This window comes from Pagrus pagrus (assembly GCF_965226575.1).
Source record: "Pagrus pagrus genome assembly, chromosome: 2".
Classification (NCBI taxonomy): domain Eukaryota; kingdom Metazoa; phylum Chordata; class Actinopteri; order Spariformes; family Sparidae; genus Pagrus; species Pagrus pagrus.
The window spans coordinates 30021771-30042269 of NC_140186.1; the positions used below are offsets into that span (position 1 = coordinate 30021771).

The following is a 20499-nucleotide window of genomic DNA, read 5'->3' on the forward strand; positions in this document are numbered from 1 at the left end:
CATAAACACAATGCTTGTTTATATGCTTTTGGTTACTTTACAGCACTGGACTGACCTAACAGTCAGTGGACCACACTGAGCATCACTGCTAGAGTAGGTGTGGTCAGAAACGTGGTCTCCTTCTTTCCTGCCAGTTACATAAAATTGCTCTATAACGTTGGATCCCTTGTGTCAAGTAATAACTTTAATCACTAGATGGCAGCAAAGGTAGAATTAACAGCCTGTACTTTCATCACTCTACAGGGCTTTAAAATGTATGTGATGAGCCCCACAATAAAAACCACATCACCTCTTGGCAACGCCCCCGAGGTTGGGTCTTCAGGTGAGGTGAAGCGATCTCTGGCGTCGTAGAACTCCTCATCAGAGCTGCTGTCTCCAAAGCCGGGCGGTGGCTGAAGGATGGGGACAGGCTCCAGGTTAACCGCCTTCGCCAGCTCTCCCTTTACCTCCTCCCCATTTTGTCTCTCATTAGGTGAAAGGGGTTGGGGAAGGCTGCGAGCGCTGTCGGGGGTGATGCTGGAGCAGAGTTTGTAGTAGCAGCGAGCGTCGCTCTGGTCAAAGTTGAACACAAACTCCGTGTTGGAGGAGGGAGAGGACGGGGATAGTGGATGTTCTTTAAAGCCACCCTCCCCACTTACACTTCCACCTTCACCCGCTCTTCTCACCGACTCATCCATTTCTTTCAACATCTTCGCCCTCCTCCTCCTCAACTCCTCTTCTTCATCTTCATCTTCCTCACTGGCCTCTGGAGGGCTCGGCAGGAAGTCCACGAGGCGGGAGAGCTCAGCAAAGCACAGGGAGTTGTCATCAGAGCAGGGGTTACCTGGACACTTTAGGACATGTTCAAGGCTTTGAGAGGGGGAGATGGGTGTGAGGAGTTGGGGATCAGCTCCGTCACCTGACCTCCTGCAGCCCCCTCCTCCTCTCTCATGAGTTGAAAAGTGGATAAGGGGATGGGAGTGAGCAGCTGGAGGGGCGAGGAGGTGGGGCTGAATGCTCTGATGAGAGTAGTGATGAAGCTGCAGGGAAGGGTGGATGTTGGTATGGGTTTGTGATAGAGCACTGGGGTGAATGGAGGAAGAAGAACATGAAAGTAAGTCGTCTTCCTCCAGAGCGTCAAGGGAGTCGCTGGAGGGGCTGGTGAGGACACGAGAGTCAGACTGACAAGAATCTGATGCCTCTGATATGGATGGTTGCTCATCTGCTGCTCGCACCTCTTCTCCACCTCTTTTTTTACCTTCTTCTCCCTCTTTTTCCTTTTGTCCCCCTGAGTTTTTGTTTGTTATCTCAATCTGTGTTCGCTGACCATCCTGAGCACTCTCTGTATCTTCCTTGTGCTCTACGTCTTCTTTGTTACCCTCTCTGTTTTTACCGAGCGGACACTTTTCCTTTTCAGTGTCAGCATCCTTTTCTTCTTTTTGCTTCTTATCTCCCCAGGGTTTGTCTCCTTTTTCTTTGGCATCTTTGTTTCTCCTTCTGTCTTTGTCTTTTCTTTTCCTACCGTCTGGGTCTGATGAAGATCTGACACGAGGGCAGGGCTTGTCGTCATGAGATACCTTGGCACCCGGCGGATCCATGTCCAAGTCTGAGGAGTTGTCTGAGTCGCTGCCACACCGTGACACATAACCTGCAAACATACACCGACATGAAAACAAGACAAAAGTAATTTAATATTCACAACAAACTGGTGTGTGCCTTTATTGATGTATGGACTATTTTATGACTGTACATTGCTGTAAATGTTTCTACACCTTCCTCAGCAGACACTCGATGCTTCTTGGAGTCACCAATCCAGGGAAAGATGTTGAGGTTGGGGTCAACAAACAGTCGACAGTACCCTGCTATTAGGCAGGACATATCTTTGGCTGCGACTGACTCCAATAGCAACGTGATGGGCTTCGTATGAGAGAGGAAACAAGATGGTATGGGATGAGACAAGGAAAGACAGGTAATGGTAAGACAGTGGAAAAACACTTAAGCTACAGTAATTTTGTATCCACAGGGCTGATAATATTGATGAAAAGGCAGTTCTTGTTTTCAAGCTGACATCTGCACATTGTATACAGGAGGGGGTACACAAAATAATGCAAACAGGTCGGAAAGACTTTTTAAGTCATTAATCACATTTAAAAACACAGCTACAGTCGTGGGTCATGTTACGTTGAATTCTATTTAGCAGTATTCTTAAGCTATTAAAAAGGTCTAGCAGTCAGCAGTTGAGTTCAGAAGCTTCCAGACCTCGAATCTCTTGTGTCAAAACTGCAGGAGCATCAAAAAATGCTGAATTACGTAACTCTATGAAATATGTAAAAATAAATCATAACACATGCTAAATGGAGAAAAGAACTGCCAACAAAGAGTGAACAAATAATGAAAATTAGTACGCAACCTAATATAACCCTGCTGTGTAGCAGTCTTTGCAATGCTGATTTAGTTACTTCACAATTAAAGTGCTTTTTGACGAGGTTTACAGTATTCTGTCTTTGCCCTGTACTGTATGTTAGGTGTGTGTAGCAACCAATAATGTACAGTAAGCATTTCCTGAAAATGAATAATACCTTTTAATTATTATTTATTGCACCTTTAATGTAAACTGCATTCAACTTGATCAGAAATGTAATAAAACTCAATAGAATGAATAAAATGTCCTGACTGTAATTGTAATATTTTACCAATAATACAATAGTCCAGAGTTCCACATTTTCTGTTAAGAAGAAGAATGTTATGGGCTTATATATCGGATTTGAAATAAAATAATGACTACTCGGTTAACGTGCAGACTTTGAGCCCCATACAGATACTGGTTTTATCGACTGGGTGATGGACTACCTCCTTGGAAAACCACCATTTCCCTAAACCTTCCTCTTCACTCTCTGTGCTACTGATCTTCAATAAAACACTGCCTCATGACAACAACCACAACCCAACAAAACAACTATAGGTAGTGCTTCATTTTAAAGGTGCAAAATATAACAATTTCAGTTGGAGACACTCAACAATTACACTAAAAACAACAGAATGTGAAGAAAAAAGGTTTGATGTTATGAGGTTTATGTATTGTGTTGCAAAGTTAGTGTGCTAACCAGCTAGCCCAGGCCTGTCCCAGTCCAAAGCTCCTGTGCTAGTGGCTTAAACACAAACACCTCATTGGTGCACTGAGCTCCCAGGCCAGACAACTCGATGCGTTGCTAACTGAGGTAACTAGCTAACGGGCGGTCGAGTTAGGAGCAGTTAGCGGTTGCTCTGGTGATATACTACCCTTGTTTGTTTTGAGCAAGAATTCACCAGGTGGCCAGACATAAACATAAATAACCAGTCGTAAATGTTTGCTCAATCTGGTCATAAAGATGATCAGGTGAGGCAAAGGAGAGACTTTGTTCAATAAGAATCACTGTTGACTCCAATAAATAAAATAAAAAAACACATTTCTGTTTGCTTGCCATTGCTTGCTTGGGTATCATTAGCCATCTTCTACAGCTTTACAGTCTCATCTATGATGACGTCTGGACTAATGGGCGATCCTTGAAAAACGAACCCTCAGCATGGGTATGGATGGGTTAATTTCCTATTGATAGGGACTTAAGTTTAATGCATCTTCTTCTGATAACAACTTAATTATTACATCATCAGTTTTGAAAATACAAAACAAAAGATATACCGGAATGATATTACATTTTCAATAAAAATGGTATTACAAAATCAGTCAGAACATATAAATACATTATGGGTCAAGTTATTACACAATTGGGTTTTATTACATTGTCCATCAAGTTGGAAATATAAATACTGTATATTATTGGGTGCTACACACACACCTACTGTAAACTTTGTATGTGCATATGTATGTGTCTTCATTTACATATTTAATAGATTTATGGAATTTAGCATTTTTTGATGCTTCTTCAGTTTTTTTTTTCAGTGCATACATTTTCAGGAAATTATTACATTATTGGGTGCTCCAGGTGTGATGTGTGTGTGTTTTCCTGGTCTTACCTTGATGTCCTGCAGGTATATTTTGACCAGGCTGACCTTGTCGGACTCAGGCAGCAGCTCAATGCGTGTGATGCTGGTGAACTCTGTGAGGGTGGACAGGATGCTCAGTTTGTGGTTGACCACCTGACTCACGCCGTAGCGCGCCCCCACCAACAACGTCACCATCGACTCCCTGTCCTGGAGCTGAAGGGTGGGGTGCAGGGGAGGGGCCATTGCACAGACAAAATATTGAAACTTCAATCAACCAAATCTCAGAAAAGAATGAATATAAATGTACAGTTAGCAGTCTTAAAAACCCTACCATCATGGTGGCACTGAAGGATTTCCCTCCAAATGACTTAAGATCACTCAGTTCCTCCAGGTAGTTGATCCGTGCCTGGTCGACTGACAGGCCCTTCTGCTTGGGATCGTGCTGTGATTGGCTCTTCTTCATGTGGTAGGCGATGGCCTTCCTCAGATCTTTCTCTCGCATGTTCCTCAACAAAGTGGATGACACAAAGTTCTCTATTCCCCACGTCTTCCTGGAGCAAACACAGAAACCCACACTGAGAGGGTCTGTTTGTGTGCACAACACTGTTAGAGAGCTTAACTGTATTTATGATGTGTGAATTTACAATACACATGAATAGAATAGTATTCCCTTGATCCCAAACCAATTTTCCTTGCAGATTGCAGAATGACTTTCAAATCGTGAAATGCATCCTTGACGCTCATTTAAAGGACTACAAGACTGCAGTTGTATTGCACAACTTGTGTAACTGTGGGACTGTTTGTTTATTCTTGTTTTTATCATAGTTTAATTCAGTGGATATAAAGATCATTCAAAATGTGTGCATGTGTCTCACGTGATGATCTTCAAGTTGGTCTTTGGTGATTGCCCAAAACTTGCCAATCTCTCCTGGATGTGCAGTGCAGCCAGTCTCAAGGCGGTGTTACACCTCATCTCTATTGCAAAGCGCTCTTGCAGTACATCATTCACCCCCTAACACGCAGTCACACACACACACACACACACACACACACACACACACACACACAGAGTGAAAAACAGTATAGATGATGAAAAAAAATACAAATCTGTAAACATTTCATTGGAGAAATGTGTTTGTTTGTTATGATTTGCACAAATTTCAGGCGCCTTTATGGTTTTAAACGACTTGAATGTCTCATTTGCAGCACTTACTTTTTTGCTAATGAACTGAACACAAATACACATAACAACAGGAGGCAACTTAGTTTAAAAAGTAACAAGAACTTACTGTTGGAAGATGTTCTGGCTTTCCTTCATATGTATGAGCAAAAAAGTCAACACTGAGCAGAAAGTTTTTCTTTCAAGCACGCAACATGGTGTATTTACCATTCAGGTTTTGCTTGTTAAGAGACAAAAGTATTGATTGTGTCACAACAGCTTCTGTAATGTTTTCATTTTGTCAGTGTGTACGAGTGTGCATCATCATGGCAAAATGTGGCCCTTGAGACACCTATTGTACCAGGAACTAACACAGAAGTGATTTTGAGTGTTTTGCCAGGTGTTTATATGTCTGTCTGTGGACAGATTTTTGTCAGAGTGATAGCATAACTACCGTGCAAGATGCAGCCACTAAACTTATCAGGTGTATAGTTGAGATCAAAATGAAAGCCAGGTTTGAAGATGGGCATGCTCCTATCCATCAGTACTGAGTACTAATGTAATACTGTAGTAATGATTACTGACTAGTCATAAATCGGAACAGGAACATGTTGAGTTGGGGGTCGCGGCTGGTGGGATCCCATCACAAGATGGACTCTAGTCTCCTTATTTGAATGAAGGAACTACAGGGCAGGAATAAAACTAGGCTGGGGTTTGATGAGAAACCTAAGTTCAAAACAAGCTTTCAAGCTTTCAGTCTTCTAATTTACATAATTAAGAAATGGGCAGCACCAGCTGTACGAGTGCTGCGAATGTTGCTCCTTAATTTGATTCAGAATCCCCTCAAATGTAAAGAGACTTGATAAGAACCCCTTCTACTGCTGACGTTGCTAGAGAATTTGCAAAGCAGCTGATTACATTATTTTTCCAAAACATTAAAATTAGAAAACAAAATTTGAAAGATTAGGTTAAGGATAAAATGGAAATCCCAAGATTCTTACAAGTAACAAAAATGATTAGTAATATGAGGAGTTAACTCCAGCAGCCTGGAGTTGATCTGTGGGTCTGAGGTTCATCAGTTCACCTGCTGGTAGAGGTACACAAAGGCAGTGGGATCCTCCTGCAGCATGGTCTGGAGGGTTTTGGGCATGAAACAAACACGAAACAGACATCTGTAGTCGTGGGCCTCTTTCTTCTGCACCACCTGCGCACACACAAACACACACACACACACACACACACACACACACACACACACACAAACACACGCACACACGCATGCACACATTGTTTCAAGTATAGATTTTTAAAGCTTTAGTGCTATCACAGGTTAAACCCACTTCCAAACGGTGCGTAGATATACAATTTAGGAGACATGTTCAATCATTGTTATTAGTGTGTGTGTGTGTGTGTGTGTGTGTGCGCGTGTACCTGCTGTATCTTCTCCTCATCATGTAGCAGCAGTAGTTTACTAATGCTGTGCTGCTGCTCCAGCACCAGGGAGAAATGTTCAATCTGGCTCAGGGAAAGTTTTTCCTTCAGTGTCATCACAATGTCCTGATGCACAGAGAAAATTACATCTTGAGAGACAATATTTTATAACATCAGGGAACAAGGTTGCTGAGGTGAGCTGAGCTGAGGTTTGTAGGTCTCAACGAAGGAAGGGAAAGGCTGAGTAGTTGGCTAATTTAGAGAGCTGATGTACAGGAAATCTAATATTGACTAAAACTGAGGAAGTAACATAATCACATTAGCTGTAGTTTTAAAATTAGCTAATAAATTCAACCCAATATGGATATTAAATATGCAGCTTATTGCAGGCTTGACCCTGCATCACATTCATTCACATTATGGAGTTGTCTCCCTGACAAATTTTTGATCGATAAGGAAATTAGCATGAAAATTGGCTTTATTTTTTCGACTTGATTAAGAATCACAGAGAATACCTTCGTCACATAAACACTTCATGAACCTCAACATCATCTAAGAACCCCCAAACTCCATTACAATTGTTATGTGTCCAATATGAAGACAACATGAAGTTGGTGATGAATAGGAATGGACATTAACGTGGTCAACTGCATCAATGTGTAGTACCTTGACTGTGGTGTTTGGTTCAAATTTAAAGGCCTTGGTCTGCCCATTCTCCAGATACACCTTCAGAACGTTTGGCAGGAAGAGCAGCGAGTTGCCCTGCAAACCAGACATGAGGTCAGAGGACAGAAGAAGTGTCAGGTGAAAATGTGAGCATCACTGCTGGTTCAAGAGGATTATAACAGCCTGACAGGAAGATACTGTATGAGATAGAGTCAAGCAAAGAAAGCGGTTTGTGTCTTAGTACATTTTTACAGCTTGTCAGAATATTTGTCTTACTGTAAGTAATAGTATACTAGGAAAAACACACATGCAGACAAATTACCTAAATTAAATGAAGTTGTAAAAAGCCCTTTCAATAAAAACTAATTTTCAGAAGCCATTTAATGCACATAAGTAATTTCTGCTACTATGAGGTCTCTTAATCAAAAAGAAAAAAAATGACTTCAGTAGCGAGGGATCATGGAGTTGTCGTCCTCTACATTAAACAACCAACACTGCCACTGAAAATCTATCTACATGACTCAGACTCACAGATTAAGTAATTTGTAATTTGATTTAAGTTTTATTTACGTTAGGTTTAGACACATTCGCAGACTTCCTTCCTCACTCTCTGACTCTCTTCCAGAAGTAATAGCGACAGGCGACTAAATGAAACGCACCGTTACCTTGAATCAAGTTTATAAAGAATAAAGTCTCTGGATTTGAACATTGTTGAAACATTTGGGATAAGAGAAGTTCACAGCTCAATGAAATATATATGACACATGTTACTTTTAGACATTTTAAGGCAAAAACATTACATATTATGTCTCTAAAAGAAGAAGCTGATTTTGTCTGAGTTTGTCAGGTATGTTGTTCCAGAATAACAGCAATATCGTAACATCGGACTAGCCAACAGGCACAGTGATTCAGAGATACAGTCGGGGGCCAGGCTATGAAGAGAAGAGAGTACTAAGAAAATTCTTCAGTTTGATTTTTGTAATAAACTGGTAGCCAATGTAAAGACATTAGAAGGCTGTAATATGGTGGCTTTTTACATTTTTGTTATAAATCCACCTGTTGCATTTTGCACATTTAAGAGTTTGTGAACCTTTCTCTGATTTATTCCAGTGAGGAGACAGTTACATAAATAAAGTCAGGAAATGAAAGCCTGTACAATGGATTTGGTTTCTCTGCAGCTCAGAAATGAACACACTGTTGAATATTCTTTCAATGATGAAAGCATGATTCACCTTGGTTTTTGACAAAGGCTCAATGGACCATGTGAGGACTGCAATTCTGTATGCAGATTTTGAGGCCAAATGTAGCACAGATATACAGAATATCTGCAAAGGAAAATGTAAATATTTGCACATTTCTATCCACTTCACATTGCTTGAATATGATAACTGGTGGAACCAATTCTCCAGTTCGGTGCCATTAAACCACCACAGAAGAAGAGGACACAAGATAATGAAAAATAATTAAAAGACCACCAGCTGAACCTTAAACGATGCAAAACTGCGTGAAGAAATGATGTAAATATGACATTTCTGTTTGTGTCATGTAATAATTTGAGGAACTTGACAGCGTCCTAGTTGATATTTTCATCAGTTCAGACTCTTCACTGGAAGCTTCAGTCAATGCTGAAGTCACATGCTTCATGTACGACATGATTTATGTGCTATGCCTTTTTCCACTGAACTTAATCACATTTGATATCCATCAATATCACTATATGAACTCTTTCACCTCATCCAAGCATAACAAACTGTCTTTTGTGAATGTTCTGCCTTTCCAGTCATACTTTTTTTTGCCTAAATTGAAAATGCACATCAAAACAGGTGGATGTTAATGCAGCTAATGACAAAGTGTAAGAGTTTTATCAGAATTGATTTGAAGACATTTCACAAGCAATTCTGCTTTTACATCCAAAAGTAATTGTAATTTAAAATTTAATTTGCATTACTACAAAAATGAACAAATGAAGTTAAAGGTTTACACATCACAACATGAGAAAGAGAGAGAGAGAGAGAGAGAGAGAGAGAGAGAGAGAGAGAGAGAGAGAGATTAGCCTGGTCTTATTTTCAGCTCTTCTCACAGAGCATTTCTTGCCATCATTTCCTCTGGCCTGTTTCTGTCGGCCCAGCTTATTCACTGTGGTGAGTCATCTTTCCCTGCTTCATCCCTGCTCTCTTATCATTTTATGAAGTGTTATTCTGTATTGACACTGTGATGTAATGCAACATTGATGTTGGTATGTTTTGAGGATCAAATGGAGAGCTTTCAAATTTTAGACAACCCCTCCCTTGTCACCCTCCCATCTTCCATTTCTCTTGTTTCCGCTCCTTTTACAGTGGCTAACACAACCCCCCCTCTCTCTACTTCTCCCCTGTCTGCCTCTGTCTCTTTTCCTACCTCTCTTCTTAATCTGATGCTTACTGCCCTGTAATCACAGACATTAGGACTGTAAGATGAGGCAGATATTGATCCGTGTTTTCTCTGTGATTAGTAATGGGCACTCCGGCCTCTGTGGTTTTCCTCATACAGCTAATTTCACATCCGCTGGCAGGGTGGGAACTCTGACCAACCAGAGCCAGGCATACTAGAGAAACACTGCACACAGTATGAAATAATACTGACCAATTATAATACATCTCTCCTCTACATTGTGCAAAAGGTACATCTGGTTATAAATCTCACTGAAAGCAATGTCTGTTCTATTAACAACTCAATCGACCCAAATCTACGAGGCATTCAAGGGGCGCAATGGAGTTTTCCTATCAACAACAACAACACCAAAAAAAATCATTCAGTGTTGCTAACCAAAAAGCGTTGTATATCCATGAGGACTAAAAAATGTGTTGCAAACATTTGTTTACGTCCATGTTTACTAGCTTGCAGTCTTCTTCTCTGCCTTTGCTGATGGCACTGCAGCATACTATGTGGCAGTTACAGCCTCATTTTAATCAGTGGAATAGTGTATCAAAATTGGATGGATTGTGTATCATGTCATGTGTATGTGCGCCCTTTTGCAAGTACATGAAATAATGAAAAACAGGGACCCAATCACAAAGAAAGAGCTCCATAGCACCACTAGAGCTCTTTGATTCTGATTCTGATTCTGAAGTCTTAAACTCTAGAAGGAGCCTTAACATCAGTGGTTACCAACCTGGGGGTCAAGGCCCTCCAACTGGATCCCAAAATACAGTATATCACAAGATTTAAAGGAAGAAGCGATAAAATGTGTTGATGTATAAATGAAATATCTTTTTTTATTTATTTCTTATGAACTGTCTTTTTTTTCCCACCTCATCAGGCCTCGCAAACATGGCTCCTTACTGAAATATCCTTTTGACACCTGAAAACGAATGTGTGGGGGCCTGGACGGACACAAGTAGTTCTTATATATGTGAAATGTAAACCAAAAACTGACAATATCCCATGTATTTTAAACTCTATTTATACCTGGTATAAACATATATATTATGTATCTGGATATCTTATGTGGATGCAAAAGCATGTTAGTCTCACTGACTAAGTTCAAAGATCCCTTAGCTAGCTATTTCGAGAAGGTCAGGCAAAATGGTACAGAGGACCTATTCCTGACAGAGCACAGCTGCAAAGTTTGTTGTGACCGAGCAAAATTTGTCTGCTTTCAGCCAAAATTACTTGTACAAAACATCTGAATTAAATGTGATAAATATCTGTCTGAAAGATACACTGCTGAAATAATAATAAGCAGAATAACTGCAACATGTACTCTCACTCACCTGAGAGTGTCCATTGACTTCCACCTCCTCAGCAAAGTGAACTTTAACAGGGTTGGACCTGAGCTTGGCCCTCTTCTCTGGTGTGATGAATGATGACTTGGGGCCCTGGGAGGAACACAGATCAATAAATCAAGTTGTCACAGTATTTCTTATAATTTAATCAGGACTGAACGTGGTGCAGATGAAGTATAGCGGTTCGTATTAGTGAAATGAAAATATGCAAAACCTTTTTACTTTTGTTTTGAATTCTTCTTTTGAATTTTTTGTTTTTACAAGAATGCATGAGAAATGTATCCAAACACTTCTGATTATTTTCTTTGGTGGTATGCTATGACAGGTTGCAGACTAAAACTTAAAGCAGTTAAATCATTTTGCCACTTCAATATCACTACTGCCATTAAAGCTATTCGGCACTGGGTGCATCCATTTTCAAAAATGTATTCACGCAGTAACTGTAATCCTTTTCAAAACAGCACACGCTTCCAAATACATGAAGGTCTATCAAGAGATTTACATTAAGGAGATATCCATTATTCATTAATATTCATCCAAACTACAGGTTCTCAGTACAAAGATATGCACATTGCCGCATTCATTAATGCCAAATCAGTTACAGTTGACGGATTAAAGCATGAAAAAAACAAGGAAACAAAAAAAACAAACTGTCAAACAATCCTCCTGCTTTTGTATCATTGTCTGATTATAATTAAAATCTTCAGGTTGAGAACCCTTTTGATGTTTTGTTACCATCAACACGCTTGACGGTGATGAATACTTTCTGGGAAATGCTAATAATTCCTTGAAGCTCGATAATGGAGGAGCTGTGAATCAGATGGTAAAGGTGCTTCCATCAGCAGAGCCGCTGATGAGAATCACTTAGGAGCAGCCGTTTATTTACCAATCTATCTCTCCTTAGTGCAAACACATATGTCACCTTCACAGATTAAGGTCCCACACACGCACACACACATACAGTAAAAACACACACACATGGATTGAGTGATCATGGTAGAGTGTCTATTTGAGCATGTGGGGGTTGTAACATGTTGTCACCATTAACAAAGATGTAGTGGCGGGACCTTGGTGACAGGACGCTTGTTAGCAATGACGCTCGACCCCAAGCCTCATTGAAATGCTGATTAATGTGTTTGGTGACAACAGCTTCCTGAAATCCCATGTGTGCAGAGACACTGTACATCTACAGTATCTAAGTATGTGTACACAAACATGCCTGTGTATGCGTTTGTTTTTTACAAGAGGAAACAAGAAAAGTTAATCTAAAATGCTGCTGAATGAAATGAATCATCATCCAATTAAGAATCTATCAGTGTAGATGTGTGTAAATGTGTGTTTCTGTTTCTATATTCAGCAGACTCACCAGCATTGTTCTGAGGACAGTCATTGTCAACGAATCTTGACACTCCCTGAAAAAGAAAGGTAGGGTGAGATTTGATGTGTATATCTTAATTTTAAACAGCAGTTTGTACCAATAATCATGCCTCATGATAATCGTGTGTGTGTGGGTGTGTGTGTGTGTTGTGTTGTGTTGTGTTGTGTGTGAATGCAGCTGTCGGTGTGGACCTGATTATTTCAGCAGCTTGCTCCGGGGTCAGGTCATCGACAGCAACGTTATTGATCTTCACAAGCTGGTCGCCGGGGACGAGCCGGCCATCTGCAGGACCACCTGGACACACAAAATGTCCTTGTGTTGTCATCCCTGAGCGTGTTCAATTGGCCTGCATTCATGCTGCGACCGGGATTGATGACAGACAGTAGCCTGTATTCTAGTGATCTCCTTTCATCTCACACTGATGCATAATTTTTCACACAGCAGTCCAAACCTCACCGTCCCACTGCAGGGAGAACAGCAGTCTAATTACTGTACATACTATACACTGTATCAAACAACTGTATATACCTCTGCTTAATTTAGCTTTCTAATACCCTCCTAACGTCCCCTCTCTTTTAGTGTCCCTGGATCAGCATCCAACATTAAATGGCTGCTGTTAGCCCTACTGATAACATTAGTGGCAAAGACTGTAAATGAGTCACTGTATTATGAGATGAATGGAAGAAAAACCTTGTACAGTATGCACTGTTAGAACATACAGTTTGTACACCAGTATAACAGGGCTGTGACCAGAAGTTACAGATGTTTGTAACTGAAGATGATTTTTCTTGCACATCCAATGCTCAAAACTCCAAATACATTGATGATTGATGAGTGCAATTCTAGATTCTAAAGTTAAAAAATAAGTTTATTATAATTTGGAAATGGTTAATAAATGCTATGTAGCAATTTAAATGGCCCTTATAAAACTACAACTGACCTTAAAAAAAACTTAACAATTGCTTGATAAAATGTTTATAAAGCAGTTTGGTGAATAACTGTTAACTACAGTTTAACTAACTATACATTTACCATTTATTAATGATAGTTATAGTTAAAAGATAAAGTGTTACCACACTTTGTTCTTGATGTTATCACTCTCGTTTATACTGGATATTAAAAGATGTCCTCCGATTATGAGGGATCGGGGGCTAAATTCACAGTCCTCGGTCTAGGAGGTTTAAGGTTTGTCTGTAGCTAATATGAGGATTGAGCAGTCTGTGTTTTTCATGCAAAACTCCCTCATCACATTACTGTCCCTTTACTGCAGCACAGAACAGGAACACTGTCCAGGGAAACACAAAGAATTAATTTTATACAAAAAAAACAGACACTTGAATGGACTGAAACTAAAACATGGGATGAGAATGGTATTGCGACAGTGAAGCTGAGTTTTACAATATTATGATGGAGACATGGCATGGGATGTTGAGTATTAGCTCTAACAAAGCTCTAACTCAAAGTTTATATATATTATTTATACAAAACTTCAAAAGATTCTTGATTGTCTTATTTAGAAATCTGCTTTTATTATGCATATTTTATCTACTTCTATATAATTAATATCCTGGGATGAAAGGGTATCATTTTTCTTTTTGTGCACCATCACAGAGGCATGAACAGTGTCTTTGGCTGAGTTTCCACCATACAAATGTTGAAAGACTTTGAGGCACTCTGAAACGGGCAGTACAGCAAAAATCGTGGCTCTGAACAAAGGAAACTTACATGAATTCATGCAGGTATTGTGCACAAAAATAAAAATTTTGCACCCTAAACTATGTGGAATCTCTGTCTACTGTGTCAATAAAAATTTGTACATATAGACATTCATCACACTCCCTGCTATCACCTCCATATTACAATTCTCCACAGCATCCTCAGCATGTTTTACAGGTAACCTTCCAATACTGAGTAATTCAATTCTGGTGGTATAAGTTATAACTTGATGCTACATCCAAACATTGATATAGACAGATGGAGGTGACACAGATAGCTCTGGAAATGCTTTTAAATGAAGGCCTCATATTTCACTGTCAAGATGCTGCAGCACGTGCCACAGAGACACAGAGAGAGGAAACACAGAGCCAAGCCTTAGTGGGGCCACTGGAGACATGACCATGTGCACGTGTGTGTGTGAGTGTGTGTGTGTGAGTGTTTCAATGTATGTGTGTGTGTGTGTGTCTGTGATCGGTAGAAGCAGATGGTGACCGAGCAGACTTGAGCCAGACAGGAGAAAGCGAGGTAATCTGCCCTCAGACCTCAGGGGGATTCAGATCGTTGTGGCTCTGCAGCTCAGCAGCAAAATGCACTTCAGAGTACAAATACAGGCAGAACATAATACACAGTGTGTACTGAAGTCATCAAATACGGCGTTTCCCATACATAAACTCTACGTGGGCTGTCTGCCCAGGTAGATGCAAATCTGAATACAAATTTTGAACTCATTTTCCTTGTCAAAATTATCGTGTTGTGTTGACTGATTTATGATGTCAACTCGTGCATTAAGTAACATGCAAGATAACCTTTGCCAGTAGGTGTTATGCCTTGAGAAACTGCATCCACAATACCTACAGGAATTACGTTTTCATGGCCTCGTCTTTTAGATGAGCCTGACCTCCGACTGCACTGCAGCTTTTCCTCAGAATAGATGTTTCTAGTGTGGCTTAATTTGCTTGGCACAATAAATAAATTAAATCACTCCAAACACAAACTACTTGTGTTTATGTAATCACCAATAATGTTAAATGTCACACTAATTACTGTACATTCAACTACATTAGTGGTATTGCCTACTTAACTTGGCATTTGTCTGGGTACTGCATCTCAACACGATGAAACAACTTTGATCATTAGAATTTGACTGTGTGGTCAGTTATAATTGACTAATGTACGGTATGTAAACTTGCCATCAGAGGAACAGTGGTGTTACATAACCTTTGAAACAAACCACAACTTAACCGTGACCATGCACGCACATACTCGCGTCATAGGTGTATATTGGTACTTCAAGCAAGTAGCCCTGCACCTCTAGCTGGACTGGCTAGCTACGCATTACAGTAATGTGTGTCTTGAGCTCTTGAAATGTGAAATATATTTTATCATGTAAAAAGATATTTATTTTTATAGTCTGTTTTGTTTTCTAATATATTTTGAAAATGGAAATGTATTTTACTGTAATATATAAATAGTTATAAATATGCGATTTACGCAATTAATAGAATTATTCAGAAACCAATTGTTTACTGTTACTGAATCCATCCATCACACGCCGCACCACCCACCACCACAAGCAAAATCTCACCCTGTGGGGAACACTGAATACTGACTATAATGTACTATAATATACTAAATATACAGTATATAATTATTAACTTTTAAGTTAATTTTTTGTCAGATGTTTTTATTTTTTCAAAAGTGTAAATGTGTCTGAAAATACACATTTAACAACAATACAAATCCAACATATAATTAGCAAAGATTTATTTATATAAACTAATTTACACAACATATCTGATAGTCTACCCATGAGTCCTCCTCATGGAGCAACTGTAAAGCAACTATCCATAACAGAGAACTAGTCAGGTAACTGTGCATTACTGAAACATATTTACCAGTTAGCTGTATTTTTTAATACAAGTGTGCCACAATGGATTGTTTTGTAATTTATTGAGCAAGAGACTCTAACTTACCCTTCACCTCAGGAAGCACTGAAGAAATTTCAAAGGATGAAGCTCACTCACCTCACATAAGCCACGCTACAACTGCTGCCGACTTGTTGATAAATGGTACTCCAGACCGCCCTACAATCTATTGTGGACCCAGTATAATGTGCAACAGAATTTTATACAATAAATGCTCTGTCTGTCTATTAGCTAAGGAGTCCTTGACTCAAATGAAGTGTTTATTAGGAATGTGCATGAGACCAGATCAATATTATTGACTGGTGTTACAAAACGGAAACATTTTGAAACTATTTCTCATTATCTTATAATGTGTATAATACACAGTTCTGTATTTTGCCTTGTTACAGTGATTACCTAATGTGTTGCCAACGTCTTGAGGGTAAGGTAAGTTCAACCCTTGACTGACAAATAATGAGACTTAATTGGAGACAGTAAATACAAACAAATGGTATTTTCTGAAATGTACATGGCACAGTTTAGAACAGTACACTCTACAATGCAAAACAAGAGAGGAGTTGTGTATAAACATTTTGTTTACAACATGCTGTGTGCAAACATGCTGTAGGCACAGATGGCCAATACAATTTAAGGAATCTCTGAATGATTTACTATGCACTCAGCATACAGGTTGGCATCAGCTCTAAAAGGCAGTAAATCCTAAACTGAGTGAGAACTATGATTGCTGTAAGTAGATGATATTCAGGATACTGTATGTAATGATGAATGATTTAGCTCTCTCAATGGAGAGAAACTTATCTGGCTCTGAACAGAGGAAGTCCTTTCAAATCATGCAGCAGGAGTAACCATTGGTGTTGCATCACTCTTTTCAAGTTCTGCAATCGACACTAAAGCTAAGCACCATTAATAGGGGTGTACTATACTGTACATCTGTGAGTATCAGAATTGTGCAAAACTATATGTTTTTAAGTTTACATTGTGAAGAGTAGAAGGTGCAGTGCCGTTAATCCAGTCAAAGTGCTGTCACAACCTCATGTCCCTGTAAATGCATTTAGTTGAAACTTGTTCAACAGATCTTTCCAGGCACACCTTCAGCTGCATGCAATCCCACCGCCTTCGCTGAGAGTCCAGTCACAACCCTAACCCCACTCTCGCCTATCTATTGCGTAACAGAAAGTACATTAGGTATGTGATTGGATGCGGTTCTTGGGGGGAGTAAACAGCCTGGAAGAAGTGCTGCATGAGAGCCTCAATTAGGGGCAAAAGCTCCTCCTCTCTTTTGCCTCCTCATTATAGTGAAGATGCTTGACACACCACACACACACACACACACACACACACACACACACACACACACACACACACACACACACACACACACACACCACATCAGTTCCACACAATGTTTTCTTTGCTAATGTGATTCTGTGTCCATGTATGCAGTATGAGCACACAGTATTGGCTCCCTCTGAGTTTCCACTTTTTACAGTTTGTTTTGTTCAGTGGCCAGAGGCCTGCAGTGGTCTGGCACCACTCCACTATTACATTTGCTAAGGAGACTTGCTCTATGCAAAGTAGGAGACAATAGGGAGAATGAGACAAAAATGCTTTGTTCCCGAAAGACCAGAATATATTTACCCTCTTACTAATTATGGTATGACATAATGCAGTAAAGGAAGGTGGTCCTGTCAGCCTCATTGCTCGGATGTCGTACAGTAAAGCTCTTTACAGAAGCTTGCATTTCAGTACCAAATATAACACTAATGTATTTATTTAGGTCAAAGAATCTTCAAGAAATTTTCATTGCTTTGGTGATTCTGACGACTCCTGTGGACAACAGCAGCAGTGTTTCCACCAAACGTGTTGTGTCCTAAAGATTTTGACCTGGCTAGCATGTGCATTGGTTTTGGAAGCGAGTGAAAGAAACTACTACTTTTTTTTTTTTAAACACAGCTGCTTACAGGATGCATAGTGATGAGGTAATGTATCTTTCTGTGGCTATGAACATGACGATGTAACAAACTTTGTTTTAGTACTCCTACACCTACAGCATGTTATACTCTATGTAATCCTAAAGCAAACAGATTCGGTCGCTCTGTAATTTTGTTGAGCTAAATTTAAAGTTATCAACATTCCTTTGTAATAATAATGTTTTCATAATAACAAGTCAACTAAAAGATCGACTATAGCTCAGTTGCAAAGCCAACATAAAATGTTAAGTTATAAGCCAGTTGTTCCGCTGCCATACCACCAGACTACAAGGCAGCTTCTTTCCTCAGGCTGTGAGACTAATTTTTAATTTCAGGAATCCAACCCTGTTACAGGCATTAAGACTAGACTATATAGAAATAGCCAAACTGCTCACTGATGGTCTTGTTTGCTTATGTAGGTTGTACAAAGACATCAGTATTAAACTGAGACCGTTTCACAGTTAAAAGTTTGTTGTATGTCCTGTATATCTGTCAGTATGGCCCTGAGCCTCCCATGGATGGGGCAGGTTATGACAGTGCTGCTGCCATAGCGGCTCAGCACCTACAAAGTAACAGCTGTGCCTGTTGTGCCAGAGACACTGACAAAGCAGACCAAAACACTGCAGACCTGGCACGTACAAAGTGATCTCGGCGGGGGGGGGAGCCTGAGCTGGTGTTGGGGAAGATGAGAGGTACCAACCAGACAGAGCTGGGCCCACCTAAACCTGCAGAGTCAGCTGAAATCAAACCCCCTGATACTGAGTAGTACTGTGTTTCGTTCCACTCATGAGCTTGGTGAGAAGTGCTGCATTGGTTTTGTACAAAAGGGTTATATATCTGTGTAAAGAACAATCACGCACAACACCATTTGTAGTATCAGAGCAGCTTGAGCATTATAACTGTTACCTCAGAACAGACATTCAGCTGCAGGAGGGGTTTGGCTGTTAATTACTAATTCATATTTTGTCTGCACCAGTTTAAGAAGTCTTGTCATACCTGGGGTGACCTCCTGCACCAGAATAGGGGGCTGGGAGGACAGAGTGAGGCCATGAGAGTTGAGGCTGGGGTCCCGTTGGATCTGAACGTTGAAGCGGAAGGGGTAATTCCTCTGATCTGAGCCACTGGACTCTGCCGTCTTCCCATCCGCTGCAACACGGTCTCTGGAGAGTAGCAGGTGGACATAAAATTAAAACCAAGAATAATTAATTCAGAATGACATCTTGCCTTGCAATTTCCATTTCTGCTCTGGCAGTCTTAACAGTTCTTTGGTAAACAACTTCATATTTGTATATTTAGAAACATATGGAAAGAAAGAATAAATACAATAGAAAGTACCAGATATTACATAAATGATTAGTTATATGATGGAAAAAGCTAATATTAATAGGACATGACTTGGTGGGTCATTAATGTATGTAAATGTTTTCAAAAAGGCCTGTCCCTCAGGCAAAAGGCAAATTTAGGTCAGATAAAACGGAGACTCTAATTACTGAATCTAAATGAAGCAAAAACAGAGTTTTACCTGCTCAAAGAGTGAGACCTGCTGCCTAAGTCTCTGGAACGTCTCAGCCATCGTCCCACCACCTGCTCCACCCGGCTGGTCCTACGGGACGGGGAGCGGCTCCTGTCCTGCACCTCCATTTACCTACCAGGGGGCAAAGGTCAAAGGAGTTACACAGACATTTAGTTAATTGACTTTACCTTATCACCAATGCATAAGTAAGTGAAATGTAATGAAACATTTCATGCATGAATCCAACCAGAAAATACAGGCATATTAAACAGGACACAGAGCTCAGCTGCTGAAAAACACTTATCAAGATTTTGTGAATGATCAAAATTAAGCTGAAGTGACAGTGTGTCAGCAATCAGATTCAGAATACAAGATGCTGAATGATGAAGTTAATTGCAGTAGTGAATATAATGCTTCTGAGACACAGTGCACACACACTCTCTCTCTCTCTCTCTCTCTCTCTCACACACACACACACACACATTAGGCTTGGCAGTGGGACGTCTGGGCTGAGGCCAACTATGATGTCATTTGTGACTTCATGCAGCCTAATAGGCTCTTAGCCCGAGTTATGAGCCAACTGCTCGCATGTTGTGCTCAACCCTCAGTAAATATCAATATCACTAATTTCTAATTATCAATAACGATGCAGTCTTCTTTAAATGGGTCCCTGTTGTGTTTGCTACGGGGCAGGTGGCCATTATAACTGACTGTTGACAGGCTGTGGTGCTCGGTGAGCTGGATGTAATGGACGTGGGTCGCCTCTGGTGTCTGTAGGTAGGAGCTATAGTTGTGAGCTAATGGGTCTTTGTGGAAGCTTGCAATTATTTATCTAATGACATATCGGCTTACACAAACACACACACACATGCACACACACAAACACACACACACACACACACACACAGACACACACACACAAACACCATGCACACACACACAAATGTAATGTTGTCCTTGAAGGGCCACTTAAACTCAAAAATAGAAACTGTTGGGCTTAGAGCCACCACTAAT

General features: G+C 40.2%; 1 protein-coding gene across 2 annotated transcripts in view; it reads right to left on the reverse strand.

Annotated features, from left to right (window-relative positions):
• The window catches only part of frmpd1a (FERM and PDZ domain containing 1a), a 45582-nt gene that overhangs the window by 6406 nt on the left and 18677 nt on the right, over window positions 1–20499 (reverse strand). For both annotated transcript variants that reach the window (XM_084339993.1, XM_084339994.1), the window contains exons 3-15: window positions 19495–19617; window positions 18969–19132; window positions 12553–12655; window positions 12350–12395; window positions 10972–11076; window positions 7220–7315; window positions 6554–6679; window positions 6207–6326; window positions 4839–4975; window positions 4295–4514; window positions 3994–4176; window positions 1752–1896; window positions 290–1627 (exon numbers count right to left, since the gene is read on the reverse strand). In XM_084339993.1, the coding sequence (XP_084196119.1) occupies window positions 290–1627; window positions 1752–1896; window positions 3994–4176; window positions 4295–4514; window positions 4839–4975; window positions 6207–6326; window positions 6554–6679; window positions 7220–7315; window positions 10972–11076; window positions 12350–12395; window positions 12553–12655; window positions 18969–19132; window positions 19495–19613 (2902 nt within the window). In that variant the 5' untranslated portion in view covers window positions 19614–19617. The remainder of the gene's footprint in view (window positions 1–289; window positions 1628–1751; window positions 1897–3993; window positions 4177–4294; window positions 4515–4838; window positions 4976–6206; window positions 6327–6553; window positions 6680–7219; window positions 7316–10971; window positions 11077–12349; window positions 12396–12552; window positions 12656–18968; window positions 19133–19494; window positions 19618–20499) is intronic.